Source organism: Alosa sapidissima, chromosome 15 (genome assembly GCF_018492685.1).
Source record: "Alosa sapidissima isolate fAloSap1 chromosome 15, fAloSap1.pri, whole genome shotgun sequence".
Taxonomy (NCBI): Eukaryota; Metazoa; Chordata; class Actinopteri; order Clupeiformes; family Clupeidae; genus Alosa; species Alosa sapidissima.
This window is the reverse complement of record NC_055971.1, coordinates 19,449,561-19,462,871: the sequence shown is the minus strand read 5'-3', so window position 1 is coordinate 19,462,871 and position 13,311 is coordinate 19,449,561. Positions and strand designations below refer to the sequence as shown.

The 13,311-nt window shown below is 44.4% G+C and overlaps 1 protein-coding gene across 1 annotated transcript in view; it reads left to right on the top strand.

The window, feature by feature from the left end:
- The first annotated feature begins 220 nt into the window (after window positions 1-220).
- clmpb (CXADR like membrane protein b) overlaps window positions 221-13,311 on the top strand; it is a 63,706-nt gene continuing 50,615 nt past the window's right edge. Inside the window, exon 1 of the mRNA XM_042064256.1 lies at window positions 221-655. Coding sequence (XP_041920190.1) covers window positions 550-655 — 106 coding nt within the window. The 5' untranslated portion in view covers window positions 221-549. The remainder of the gene's footprint in view (window positions 656-13,311) is intronic.

The window sequence follows — 13,311 nt, the reverse complement described above, 5'->3', positions numbered from 1 at the left end:
CCGTTCAGTGTTTACTGATTACATTATTCTATAGCTTTTCATCAAATGATAATCTAGTCGTCAAATGAAAAAAGTTAGTTATGTATCCAATCATTAGCGTAATTGTTACGACATTTCATAACAATAATCTACTAAAAACGCAGACTTCAATCACCACCGTCTTGCCATCGGTTTCCGATGTACACGTTGCTGCAAGGGTATGTGGACTGTAGAGGTCTCCATCCTTCTGCATCCACCTCCCTCACTACTCGCATTTTTGTGCATCGGGCACACAGAGGGAGACAGAGAAGAACGCTTACTGTCACAGAGACTGGGGAACCTGAGACCTGAGACGTCCTCAGCGAGACCGAAGGGGAACTTTGATTTAACGACTAAACCGATGGAAACGTCGCGGACAAGCGGTAGCTCGCATCTTCGATGAGGGATTCGGCTTTCAGTATGTTTTAGATATGCTGTCCTTGGGCACAGCTCAGTGTAGGTTTGTATTTCGTTGCTTCTCCCAAATTGTACTGTGCTGCCGTGCTGTGACTGAACACCTAGGTCAGTCGAATGAAATTTAAGGAAGACAGAACATATTATTTCCAGCTTCGTGACATAGGACTTCCAGTTGCAACGGGTGCCGCGATGCCTGCGACATTTCGGTCTTTGTTTCTAGGTAAGTGAATTTCATTACCTTAAGAACTGAATTTAGCCTACTGTAACGTTGTCTTACAGTTTATTCTGGTTCATTCTCAACAAATTGTGTCAATGTGTTCCACCAGCTGACAGTAGTTAAAACTAAAGCTGTTGTAGGATTTTCTTGAATTTGTGTTCATAGTCGTTTTAACCTCCCTGTAGGCTACATGTCTGTACATTAAAGGTTCACCAGAGTAGCATAATTGTAGATGTATAATGTTGCCCTACGTTCAATATTATTTTTGGAGGACTGGTAAGTTACCAGGTTTGATACCATAAACTTGCCCCAAATCCGAGACAAGAAGTAACGAGTCCACTTCATTAAACATTGGAGAACCCCCACCCTCCAACATACACTGAATTCTAACGTGAATTGAAAACAGATGTTCTTGAGTATGGAGTAGCATAATGCATTGGGCTTCTACAAAGACTTGAGCTTTTTTTTGTCAATAATTAAAAATATGAACCAGCATGCTGTCACCTCTGTCTTATAGTGGATGTAATTCTTTTGTTTGAGATTGAATAATTTTAATAGGCTAGGCTACTTTGCAAACAAAGACAGGGCATGCGGCCCAACCCGAATCACTTAATGTGTTGTGACAACGGATGACTAAAATAGACTGTCTTATTAAACCTCAAGTGCCGGAAAGGCAGTTTAAACGGCTGGTGTTCAGTGATGAAAGTGGCCAGCCATGCTGGAGAAAGCAGCCGCTCGCGTGCCCGCGTGTGTCGGGGTCGATGTTTTAAAGAGCAGTAGCCTGCCTACTCGAGACGCATCAGTGCGCCAGTGTTTTCTTCACGTCTAGACACGTGGAATCTTGGTGAATTCGTGTAACATCTAATAGCCTACCCTCTATTTACGTCATTGTTCAATACCATATGCAATACATACGTCTTTGTTTGCGTCTATGTGTGGGAGTTTGGGAAGGTGTGTATATAGAGGGTAGAGATCCGGTATTTATTATAATCACTGCAGCAACTTTGGTCGTTTATTGTTGGCTATCATGTCATCCACCATAATGACTGGGACTTATGCTGAGAGTAATAGGCAGATTTCTCGCCTAAAGTTTATAGGTCCATACAGTCGCTTGCTGTCTTTAGCAGAAAACAGCACAATAACTTCCTATCTATCTAGTCTAGTACTTGTCCCTTTCTTACCCGAAAGCTCATCAGGGTCCTGAAGTAAAGATGACGTAAAGAGAAACGATGGGAGGCACTCTTCTTACTAGCTGTGGTGGTGACCGATGCTAGTGTTGCAGACGTTTTTGTCAGTTTAAACCGTTCTGTTTAGGCTTACCAAGTAGCCCATGAACAGGCTAGATCTCATCAAACTGTCAAAATCATATTTTACGCACATTGGCAAGTCCACCAATGGCCTCATCGTGAAAGTATAGACACAGACTGTGTGTTAATCAGTCAATTCACTGTCACCTACTCTTCTTCCTCATTATTATTTGGCTAATGATCACGTCTTAGCCTATATTCGCTAATCTTCAATTGGATTTTAATTTGACTAATCAAATGCATGTTAATAGGCTAATGTAATCAAATTTGTTTGACTTGCACTGTGCTGAACCTAATGTTCTGAAACACTGAAAAGCATGTCCATTTCTTCAAGATAATTTCATGTCATTTTCATGAGAGATAATAGCATTTTGTGTGTGTGTGTGTGTGTGTGTGTGTGTGTGTGTGAGTGTTTAGCTAAAATGTGTGTAAATAGCAAGTATTAAAATAGTCAAGTAATTACTTTTTCTGCAGTGTGGGTAGTACTGTAGCCTTCTCATTAACCAACGGATTTGATCAAGAACCCTAATGGAAGAAGAACTTATAGCTTCCCAATGGACCTACCGTTACTCTAAAATAAATCAATAGTCATTAATCGGTGTAATTTCCCTTTTATTTGTTTTTCGAAGTTGAAGTCCTCAACCATTGTTAATTTAGCATTTGTGGGAAATCTAATTATACAGCAAAGCAGTGTCATAAAAAAACAGCAATATACTGTATTTTCTCTCTGCAAGTTCTCTTTAAGTCATTCTTTCTATTTTTATACACTTTCTCTTCTCTGTACTTTAATTTCTATCTCAACCCAACTTCCTCAACTTCCTTGAGTTGTATTATTGTAGATCACAATATAATATGGAATTGCAAAAAAGTGTATGGTCTACTCATTAAACCAGAACAGAATGAGGGTGCACTTCTGTGAAATGAACAAATGATCTGTAAAAAAGATCTTAGCCTATTTTGTGTGATTTTGATATCCTAAAACTGTGCACAAAAAAAACATTGTATTTTCTACATTTACCCTGATTGCTCTTCTTGTCCATGGGGAAAGAAATCATCTCTACAGTAGCCTACATATAGCATAAAAGCCTCAGTGAATGAAGGGTTGAACTTTGTGATGGATCACCTTTCTCTCCTTTATAATTCTTCTGGTGACTTTGAATGTTAATTGACTGCTTGGACAGTAATAACAGATTGTATTTCAGTTGTCAGAAATATAATGGAAATATAATGAGTGGCCCTTTCACTGAGAGCTGTGTGAAGACCAAGCAGCTCTGCAGTGAGGTGAAGTACTGTATTTCACTTTGACCGATAAGGTTTTAATGTCAGTTTGACTGATACTGTTTTTAGCTCGCATGTGAAAGACACGGGCTAAGGACAGGTGTTTGTCTCTCTGGCCTTGGATGAGGCTTATTTTGAGTATTTTTTTTTTTTCAGAAATATTGTTCCCTAGTAATGTGCAGATTGAGATAAAAATAACATTTCTGTCCCCAATCTATATTTAGGTTATCTCTGGGGACAGGCGAGGGATCTCTGGAGATGTAGAGATGACAGGATGCATTGGACCCAGAGGTTATAAAGTGACATCTCGATGTGTTTGTCCCTGAATCACTGGAGTCTTTGCAAACACACACACACACACACACACACACACACACACATACACACACACACACACACACATACACACACACAAAACATAAATTCACACACATGAATACACACACACACACACACACACACACACATTGCACACACACACCCACTCACACTTTCCCCGTCAGCACATCCAACACAGACACATGCCATCACACATTCATCATGAAAACACACAGTCTGATGGTGGGTGTCAAATGAATACGGAAAGCATACACTATACAGGCTTCAGTCTGGGAGGGGCCACTGTTAATGTGCCTACTTCCGTCTCCGTTTTCATTTGCTAATTTGCTCTACTGCATTTCAGGCAACGGCTGACTGGGTCTGATGCATTTCTTTCATCAGAGTTAACAAAGATGCCATGACGGCGTCTCTAGATGAGGAAAATGACAGGGATTGCCTTTTGAAAGGTCAAATTACAAGAGGCTGTGAGATGTAGAACTCAGTCGTATGTTGAAAGAAGCACGCTAGACATGTAATGTTAGCCTAACCGTAGATACACGTCATCTTATAATTTAATGCTTGTAAAGAATACCCTACAAGCGTTAGTTTACAGTAACTAGCAGTTTAATTCATGAGAATTTTCATGCAACACATACTGTTATGCTCATGGCTTGAAAAATGGCGGCATGAAGTATTATTTAGTGGAAGAAAAGAGTGGCCCAGCTTCTCTGGGTTCGGTTGTCATTGGCTGACATGTACTAGTGGGACACCCAAACTGCATTGCATTTCACAGCGTTGGCCTAAACCATCTGGCTGCACGGTGATCGGGACATTCCTGTGGTTCTCTATGGGAACGCGTCTCGGCTCCCAGTGTCTGCATGCTGCAGCAGCAGCAACACACACGCAAACATAAACACCACGTGTGCCCCATGCCTCTGTGTGACCTTGCACTTGGCCGATCCAGTGCATAGCCATGCAGGCTGAACACTGAACTCCACGTTTGCGCCTGTCTCCTTGGGACAGAGATGGGTTCTGCCATTTAGCTTGATTGCGGACATCCGCATGAGTGAAAGGGACACATAACGCATAACAGGCTAATTAGTAGCGAGCTACACTGTAAGGGGGGTTGACTGGTCCTGAGAGGCAGGGGTTGGTGTCAGCTCGCATAAAAGATTTTTCTGGTGATGTTCCCAGTCTGAAAACCTGCGTTTGGAGGCAAGCTTTTGTCCACTCCCTTTCCAGTAGTCCCATGGAATCTAAACAGGGATGTACTCTTAAAAGAGACTTCCAATGTCAGGTTGAACAACGGTGGCCTTCCAGAATATGCAGTCTTGTTTCCTGACAGTGACTACTACACTACTCACAGTTTTTTTCTCTCTTTTTCTCTTTCTCTTTCCCTCTGCTCTCTCTTGCTCCTTCTCACCCTTTGTCTTTGCAGCAGACGTCTCATGTTTCATTGATAGAAGTGCTATTTTAACGTCAACAGACGAAATGTTTGTGTCTCTTTAGTCCATGAATTGTTCAGTGTGTGAATGGATGGGGTGGTAATAGGGAGCTTGTTTTATACCTGCTCCTGCTCTCCCTCGCGCCCCCCCCCCCCCCCCCCTCCCCTCTCTCTGGAATATTTCTGCATTGAATCGATGTGTATTTTTAACACCAAAGACCTCGAAGGTACAAGTGAAGGTCGTTCTTGTGAGAGGAATATGTGCAGTTTAGCATGTCTGGTATCATTTTTCTCCCTCTGCACAAACCACTCCTATACAGATAAGTACATCATGTAATAGTGCCTTGATATTATATGGATGCCGGCCATTAATGTTTCATTAGTTTGTGTGGTTAATCGTAAATAGTATTGTAAGTATTGTATAAAATACACGTGTGATGTGATGCACATGCCACATATACTTCACTAAAAGCCTATATTCTGAGAAAGATAAAGAGGGGTTTTGTAATAAACTGAAGTTGTATTTCAGTTGCTGTCTGACCTATAAATCTTGGGCCTCTTTCGTCCTCAACTGCTTAAATTACTCCCAGATTATTTTGGAACACGCGAACAGGAACTGCCTATTTTCCTTTACGGGCAAACCTTTGACAGATGTGCTTAAATGGTTCAGGTTCACAGTAATTTATTCCACATGTATCACATGCTTCCAATGTAGCAAGAGCGGCTTTGTTTTATGGGCTATCCGAGACCACTGCCCCCCCCACCCACCCCACCTAATTTTTCAAGTTTATAAACTGGATTTCAGCATTTGCATGCCCTCAAGTCTTTCCTAATCACTGTGACCAGGCTCATTTGTGAGCAAAAGTGAGGATTTCTGCATTATTTGCCACAGTAAATAACCATGAAAGTCAATGGAGCAAGGGCAATTACTGTCTCCATTTTTTTTTTATTCCTGGAAACCTTACTGCTCCTTGCCTTTGGTGAGCATAAACATTCAGTTGAGAGTCTTCATAAAGGCTCTCGGAATCTGTGAAGGAGCAAACACTGGGGTGAACAACAGCCTCTATGAACCACACAAAATACGCAGCTGGATTCCATTGGTCCAAAGCTCTGTGGCTCTTGGCAGAGGCCCCTCTAAAGGGATCCATTCGTATTGTTATTGTCTTGGACCAGGCCACTTATTGAGAGCTCATGGACCAAGGATGTCTGCTAAAAGGTCGGAATTGAAGGCTGTGCGTTTTTTTTTTTTTTTTTGCTGTTGTATCACTGCTGGTGATTTCATCATCGCTGTTGTCTCTGGTGATGCTCTCATTCCAGAGCCCCTCCAGCTCTCTTCCTCGTCCTCTCAAGCATGCAGCGAGTGCCTTAGCTAGAACCGGCAGCGTGGAATAAGGCAGGCACAGCCGTCTGTTACCAGCACAGCTCGCTTTTGATCTGTGTTTTCTCTTTGGAAAACAGGTAGATCTCTGTTTTTTTCCACCCAGCTTGACTGATCTGACTGTTGGGTGAAAATAAACAGATTCGCTCGATGGAGGCTCTGTTGCAAAGATCGCTTTTAGTTTTCTGTTATTTTGTTGTTGTTGTTTTTCCTTCTCTCGTCGCTCTTAGCTGTTCACATTGTAACTACCAAGACAAGTGCACACAACACATTATAATGCCAATTCGGTAAGCCCTCATGTTATGGGTGATTGCACCCAAAGTGCAGGACACTGTCAGAGCCTGTGATGAGAGGAAGAGATGGGAAACACTCTCAGTGAGGTGTCACCTGGACCCCCCATTAGTGCTCATGGAGGTTATCACGTTGTCACACGGCAATGATGTATCATCATTAAAATTGTTCCTTTGCTTAGCAGATGCCCTTACCCGGGGTGACTTGGAGCACTCAACATTATCCATCCACACACTCACACACATACACACCGACAGACAGACACTCTCATACACACAGACACACACACACACACACACACACACGCACACACACACATACACATCTGTTTGTAAAGGCTGATAACAGCTGAAGGATACTGTCAGTTCTGAAAGGCATTTTACCACAAATTGTATATGTCTCTTATATGACTATTTCAAATGCTGACTTCCTCTGCCAACCCAAAATGACAGCTTATTTTCTTTCCATCTTTATCCAACTCTGTCTCTGTCTCTACATCCTCATTAAATGCATAGTTGGTGTGGTTGTAAGAAGTCATTTTTTTCATTAGCGTCTCTCGAGTTGAAGATAGTGGAAAGCCACATCCCATCTCGGTTCCCTGATTTGGTTAGCAAATGCTCGCCTATCTTTCTTCCCATCTTCACTGACTCAAATGGAGATGTTCTGATGGAGACCAGAGGGTAGAGATTTCCCTCAGGCATCCAGAGAAACCCGAATATGCATTTCCTTCCTCACTGCAGGATGCTACCAATTCATTAGGGATTGTGTTTTTCTCCTTGCTACTGACAGCCAGCGGTAATTGAATCTCAGCAATTGATTGCAGATAAATAAATATGATCTATACAATGACACCACGTTTCACAATGCCAGAGGAGGTCTATATGCCCCCCCTCCCCACACCAGTACCACCACCTTTGTCACCATGTGTTTTTTTCTTTTTGTTCTATTGAAAGCATCCTGAATGGGAGGAAATGTCCCACGTCGCTCTATTTAGACGCCTGCTGTTCCTTTCAATTTGAAACAGTCTATTAGCTCCACTAGCGGGCTACTCCATTAGGTGTTTTGAACCCGCGTGATCAATTGTCTCACTCCATTTCCCTCTCTTTTGCCAAAACCTCCCTCTCCCTCCAACCTCGCCACCCAACCCCCCCCCCCCTCTCTCTGAGTGTTCACACAGGCATTCTGCAAGATTCCCAGCTCATGTCCTTTGAGTGTGTCTATCCTCCCCTGGTCACTCCTCTGTAGCCTGAAGGATCCTGGGGGGGGGGGGGGGGGGGGGGTTTGGAAGGCTTGGTGACAGTGGGGTGCGGTGTGACTAGTGTTCATCGTCTGGGCTTGTTTCTGTTTGGGCCCCACTCAATTTCTGCTGGATCAGGAAAAAATAAATCTATTGCTGCTTTAGATGCCTTAGGTTAACTTTCAATCTTAGTCTGTGTCTTTAAATGTTTGATAGTTAGAACTATCTTCTTATTTGTACCATAAAAGGGTCAATATTGTAGTGGCAATGTCAGGATGCTATTTAATTCAGTGGATGCTTTCTGTGCATATGCATTTTATTGCAGGGGTAGTGCAGAAGGCTTTTGCTTATTACATTTTAATGACTTTTACAGCAAGTGATAAGCATTTAATGCGATATTTAGTCCTCACGTTAACCTCTTGTAGTTTTATTTCATAGTAGCAGGCATTTGTGATGAACAGTTTAATCACATGCCACAATGCCATGCATTTTTTTTTGTTTACACACGCAGAAACACTGTTAAATTGTGTATCGTTGATCAATCACTAGGCTGCTGGCAATTAACATAGTAGCAAAGCTGATTACACCGTCCTGCAGTGTGTCGCAGTAACAAAGTGCCTCAACCTTTAAAGGGGTGGAAGTGAGACCCACTCAATGGAGGAGACTTGTGTTTGCATAGGAGATTAAGTCGCTTATTCAGGTGCTTGGGCTATCAAGAGTGATCCAGCGCATAGCATAGCTTTGCTGAAAAAGCACATTTTCCCCCTCTCTGCAATCCCTGGAAACTGTTCCAGAACAGATGGCACCACCACCTTTGTTTTTTACGAGTCGTTAGACTCGACTTGTTGATGAAATGGAGACTTTCCGCTGCACCACTCAGGGCAGATGTGTATCTTTATGCTTAAATGTATCATCCGTGTTCCTACACAGCACATGTCAAGATAGTGTCTCAAATGTCCAAAACATTCCCTTCAACCATTACATTTTTACCTTACAAGACTGCAGATGTAGCCCGTCCAATGAGGGCATTAGATGGTGGGGAGTGGAAGGGACCTTGCAGAGATGGCATGACACTGTGTTACCCGGAGATAAAAACAGAAAAATCCATCCCCTTGTTATTCGGCATGCTCAGTGCACACTTCTGCCCTGGGACCGCCAGTCCGCTTTATTTCACGAGCGAGGGAGGCCCCTGTCTATCTGCGTCTACAGGCTCACGCAGTACCTCGGGGGAGACGCAAATTAATGCCATCGACTTCCCGGGCGGAGGCTGGCAGCGATATTTCGTGCAGATGCTACCATTTTCCCTTCAGATCCTCCATTGTTTAGTCATCCTCTGCCTCGCACGTGTCTCTCCCTCCTCTCTTTACCTTTATCCACATGCGAGCTGACAGGCCAGCTGTAGTGCAGGATACTGAGAAAAGAAAGCGAAGAAGACTCCATCGCTTTTGATCTCAAGCGTTGTGTCGTTTATTGGTCTAAGGATATGCTATTTTTATACGACAGTAGTGAGCTAAAATTAATCAAAGCCAGCCATTTTACGCATGCCATGCCACGTAAAATATGCATGACTCGGCAAAATTGTTTATTTTAAGTACACACAGCATACATGAGGCACGGCGAATAAATGCACAAAGTGCTTACACCATTGATTTGCCAGTAGAATATAGTTTATTCCTCCGTTGGTATTTCAGAGGAAGCTTTGAATTTCTCTATTGGATAGGCAGTCATAAGTTTTGACTGGTGTCAGTCACTCACACTGACTGGCTTGGAGTGTTGGTGTGATGTGTTCGATGTGGTGTGATTTACTGTTAACGGTCCAGCCGGCTATTGAAAGGAAATGGCAGCGTCTGCAAAACGAAGCTCTTACGATAATTAAAATTGGAACGGGAATTGGTCAGGGGCCCAGAAAAATCATCTCGATCGGAATCACAGTTAATAACGGGAGAATGCACTCGATGCGGCATTGACAGTATAATTTGTACCAATGTGTTCGATATGAAATATGTCAAGTTATGCCTCGCTGGAAGTGATTGCGATGCAAGGCCAGTAGGCTACAGTACCTCGTGCTTTCGGGCAGCCTGTGAGGAAATGGCCTCTTTGTTGATTGTTGAAGACAAACACCCCCCCCCCCCACTGCCACATTGAGGAGGAGATGCTATTTTTTTACTCGCACAACCCTCTTTCCTCTTGGATGCACTCTTGACATTGAGCAGTGCGGAGAGGCCAGCTCCTCAGTAGTCCCTTTGCTAATGAGGCTATTAAATCCATCCTTCCGTGGTGCAGAAGGACTGCTAGAGAAGAGCGCGGGTCCTCCTCCTCCTCCTCCTCCTCCTCCCCCTCTGCTGCCTCAGCAAACAGCCCTGCCCGGCTCAGCCCTGCCCTGCCCCCGGACGTCCACGGAATGGCCAATGAAAAAAGGCAAACGCGGCCGGTCTGGAGCCAGACCGTGTCCCACTAGCCGAAACCGTTCCACCCGCTTACACTCTCCCGCTCCCTGTCTGGTGCTATTCATTTGGCTGCTGCTCTCGCTGATTCGATGCCATGTCTGCGTTCGGGGACAGACAGTAACCTGTGGCTAATGAAACACATTGTGACTAAATTCTCCCTAACTGTCTGAGTGTAAAACGGTGCAGCGGCCTTACAAACTGTATCGCTCAGCACATAGCTGGGCTGTGTGCATTGTGGTGTGGTTGATGTCTCTCTGCATTAGGCTGGAAGACTTTGCTCTGTCATTCACATGCCATGCCATGTTTTATTGATTAGCTCATGCTTAACCAGCTGTATCGAGGATTTATTTGCATAAACGAGTGAGCTAAACACCAGTTGGAGGTGTATGGGGTCATTTTCTTTTGACTTTCAGCCTTTTGATGCCTTTCAGAATTGACTGTCGGACGATCGTTTTTTGATACCACATGCCTGGCGATTACAGTATCTGCGGCTATTTTTTTGCAGTTATTTACATCAAAAACTGCCAGACAGTTTCCTTCAAATAGATGACCAGGTGCTGGGGCTGAATAGCACCAGTTAGCACCAGGCCAGGTTGAGAAGTGGTGCTCTTAGCAAGCCCCAGCCAGCAGCCACTCCAGCCATTGATTCATGCGGACTCAAGGAGGCATGTGAGGCAGCCAAAGTGGTTTTCGTGTGGGGTCAGATGCGCTCTGAATAGAGTGTTTACCATGCTTCCCACACGCCATGACTTATTCATACTTCAAAAAAGCCCCCATTCAGCAGAGATGGCTTATCCGCCAGCGGTGGGTGCATCCGACTGCACTGGGTTGTGCGGCGCACCGCACAGATATTGAAGCCCGGCCATTTTTTTCATCTCATTCACAAATACTGTAGGCTACTCAACGAATGAATTGTACTGTACTTGCTCTTTATTCGCACCAGCTTCACACACTAGCACACACACACACACACACACACACACACACACACACACACACACACACACACACACACACAGACACACACACACACACACACACATGCTAGAGTAAGAAAAAAATCAAAGGAGGCCTTTGTATTGAAAACCTCACAGTCACTACCCTGCTATCAGCCCCATGTAAAGTTGATGGTTTAGGCCTCTGTCGCTCTGATATCCCAGAATTCCTTTAATACGAAACACCTCCTTTAGGCCAATTAAATTAGAGTGACATCAATTACGGGGCGGCTTCGCCAGTAGCCGCACGAACGGCTCGCACTGTCATGTGCAGAAGAGGCGCATTAATGCGGTGAATTAATGTGTTTAAGGGAGGCACAATTAAAACGAGAGCGAGAGGTGATAACGACGAGCTTATGGCTGCTCAGAAGGGGATTACGCCACATAGCTGTCTGTCTTCAAATACGAGCTGGCTTATCCCTGGGCTCCTGCTCTTTACTGTGTTGAAATGAATGGCGGATCACCGCAAAATGGCATGAAAGGGAATGTACCGGGAAGCTTGGGGTTGGGGGGGGGTTGCGATGATAGTGCTGGTGGTGGTGGTGGGTGGGTGGGGGTTGGAGAGTAGAGCCTCATTAGGGGCTCACAGGTGTGTCATAAATGAGACGGAAGATGGGTGGCAGATTTGCCCCACATCACTTTATGTCTGTCTTTCACTGTCACACATACACACAAACACACACACATGCACACACGTCTTGAGGCTGATCAGAGACAGGCGATTCATATGTGACGCGTGAGCCGCGTGATTGTTTTTGAGTGTGTGTGTGCGTGTGTTTTGTCTCTCTCTGTGCATTCTCATGATTTTTGTTTTGTTTTATTTTTTGCTTTGGTGTCATGGTGACAGTTACAAACATGCTGCACGAAAGTAAAAAGAAAAAAATACAGATCTGTACAGTTTGCCTTTGTCTTATTGCCTGTTTTTCCCCCTCCTGCATCCCAAACATTCCATAGAAGCGGCAACCCTGAGGATGATGTATAACATGTCATGATCTGCGGCTCATGTGATCAAATCAATACTCAGAAATCACCTCTGCTCCCCCGCTGAGAAAGGACCGGCCTGGGAGGCAGCCAAATTAGGGAGCGATTTCTGTTTACAGGTCACCCAAAGGGCACTCTGAAAAGACCTTGAAAAACTGCCCCGTTAGCAATGGCTGACCACGTCCATTTTGTCATTGTCACGGGAATGACATCAGATAGGCAGCAGTGGTGCGTGCAGCGATGGAACACAGAATGCTAAACATGGCGTGGGCAGGCTATCGTGTGTCCTCTGAAGAAAATAACTAAACTGGACCATTATAAAGACATTAAGCTCCGAAATTAACCTTTATTTTAACTTTTGGAGCCACATAACATGGTTGAGTGGCCCTCAGTTTCCTTGTTAGAGGAATTATATTGAGTATTCTGCCAGTAAGGTCCCATGTCATCTTCTAATGATGTCTGACATTACATGCTCTCTGCTTATGGCAGAGCAGCGCTTTGGAGTGAGCTAACGAGCCGCCGTGATTCGTCCCGCTTGCAAGATGGAACCGTGTTGGCACAGGGTTGTGAAGATGGATCGTTCCGGACATTTTTTTTCCCAAAGCTAGCATCGATAGCGTCAGCGCTTGGACGCTAGCAGACATGTAACAAGGAGGTGTGGGGTGGAGGGTTGTGATGCAGACGCATGTCCATTGACGCTCTGGTTAACTTGCCTTGGTTTTTTAAAGGCAGCTGCTATCGGGAGTGCAGGAATTTGATTCCTGTCGCTGGGATGCCTTCCTTCATTTGTGTGTCTGGGGGGGGGGCTGACAAGGAATAGACATCTTCGCTAATGGTGTCCCTCTGACCTAGTTCCCTTTAGCCCGTGCCGTATTTCTTATATTCGCTTTCCTTTCCATGACAATCTCTCCCGCTACGTGCTTAATCACCGGCCCGACTATTGATTTCACAGAACATTTGTGCGGGAAAAAAAAGCATTTAAC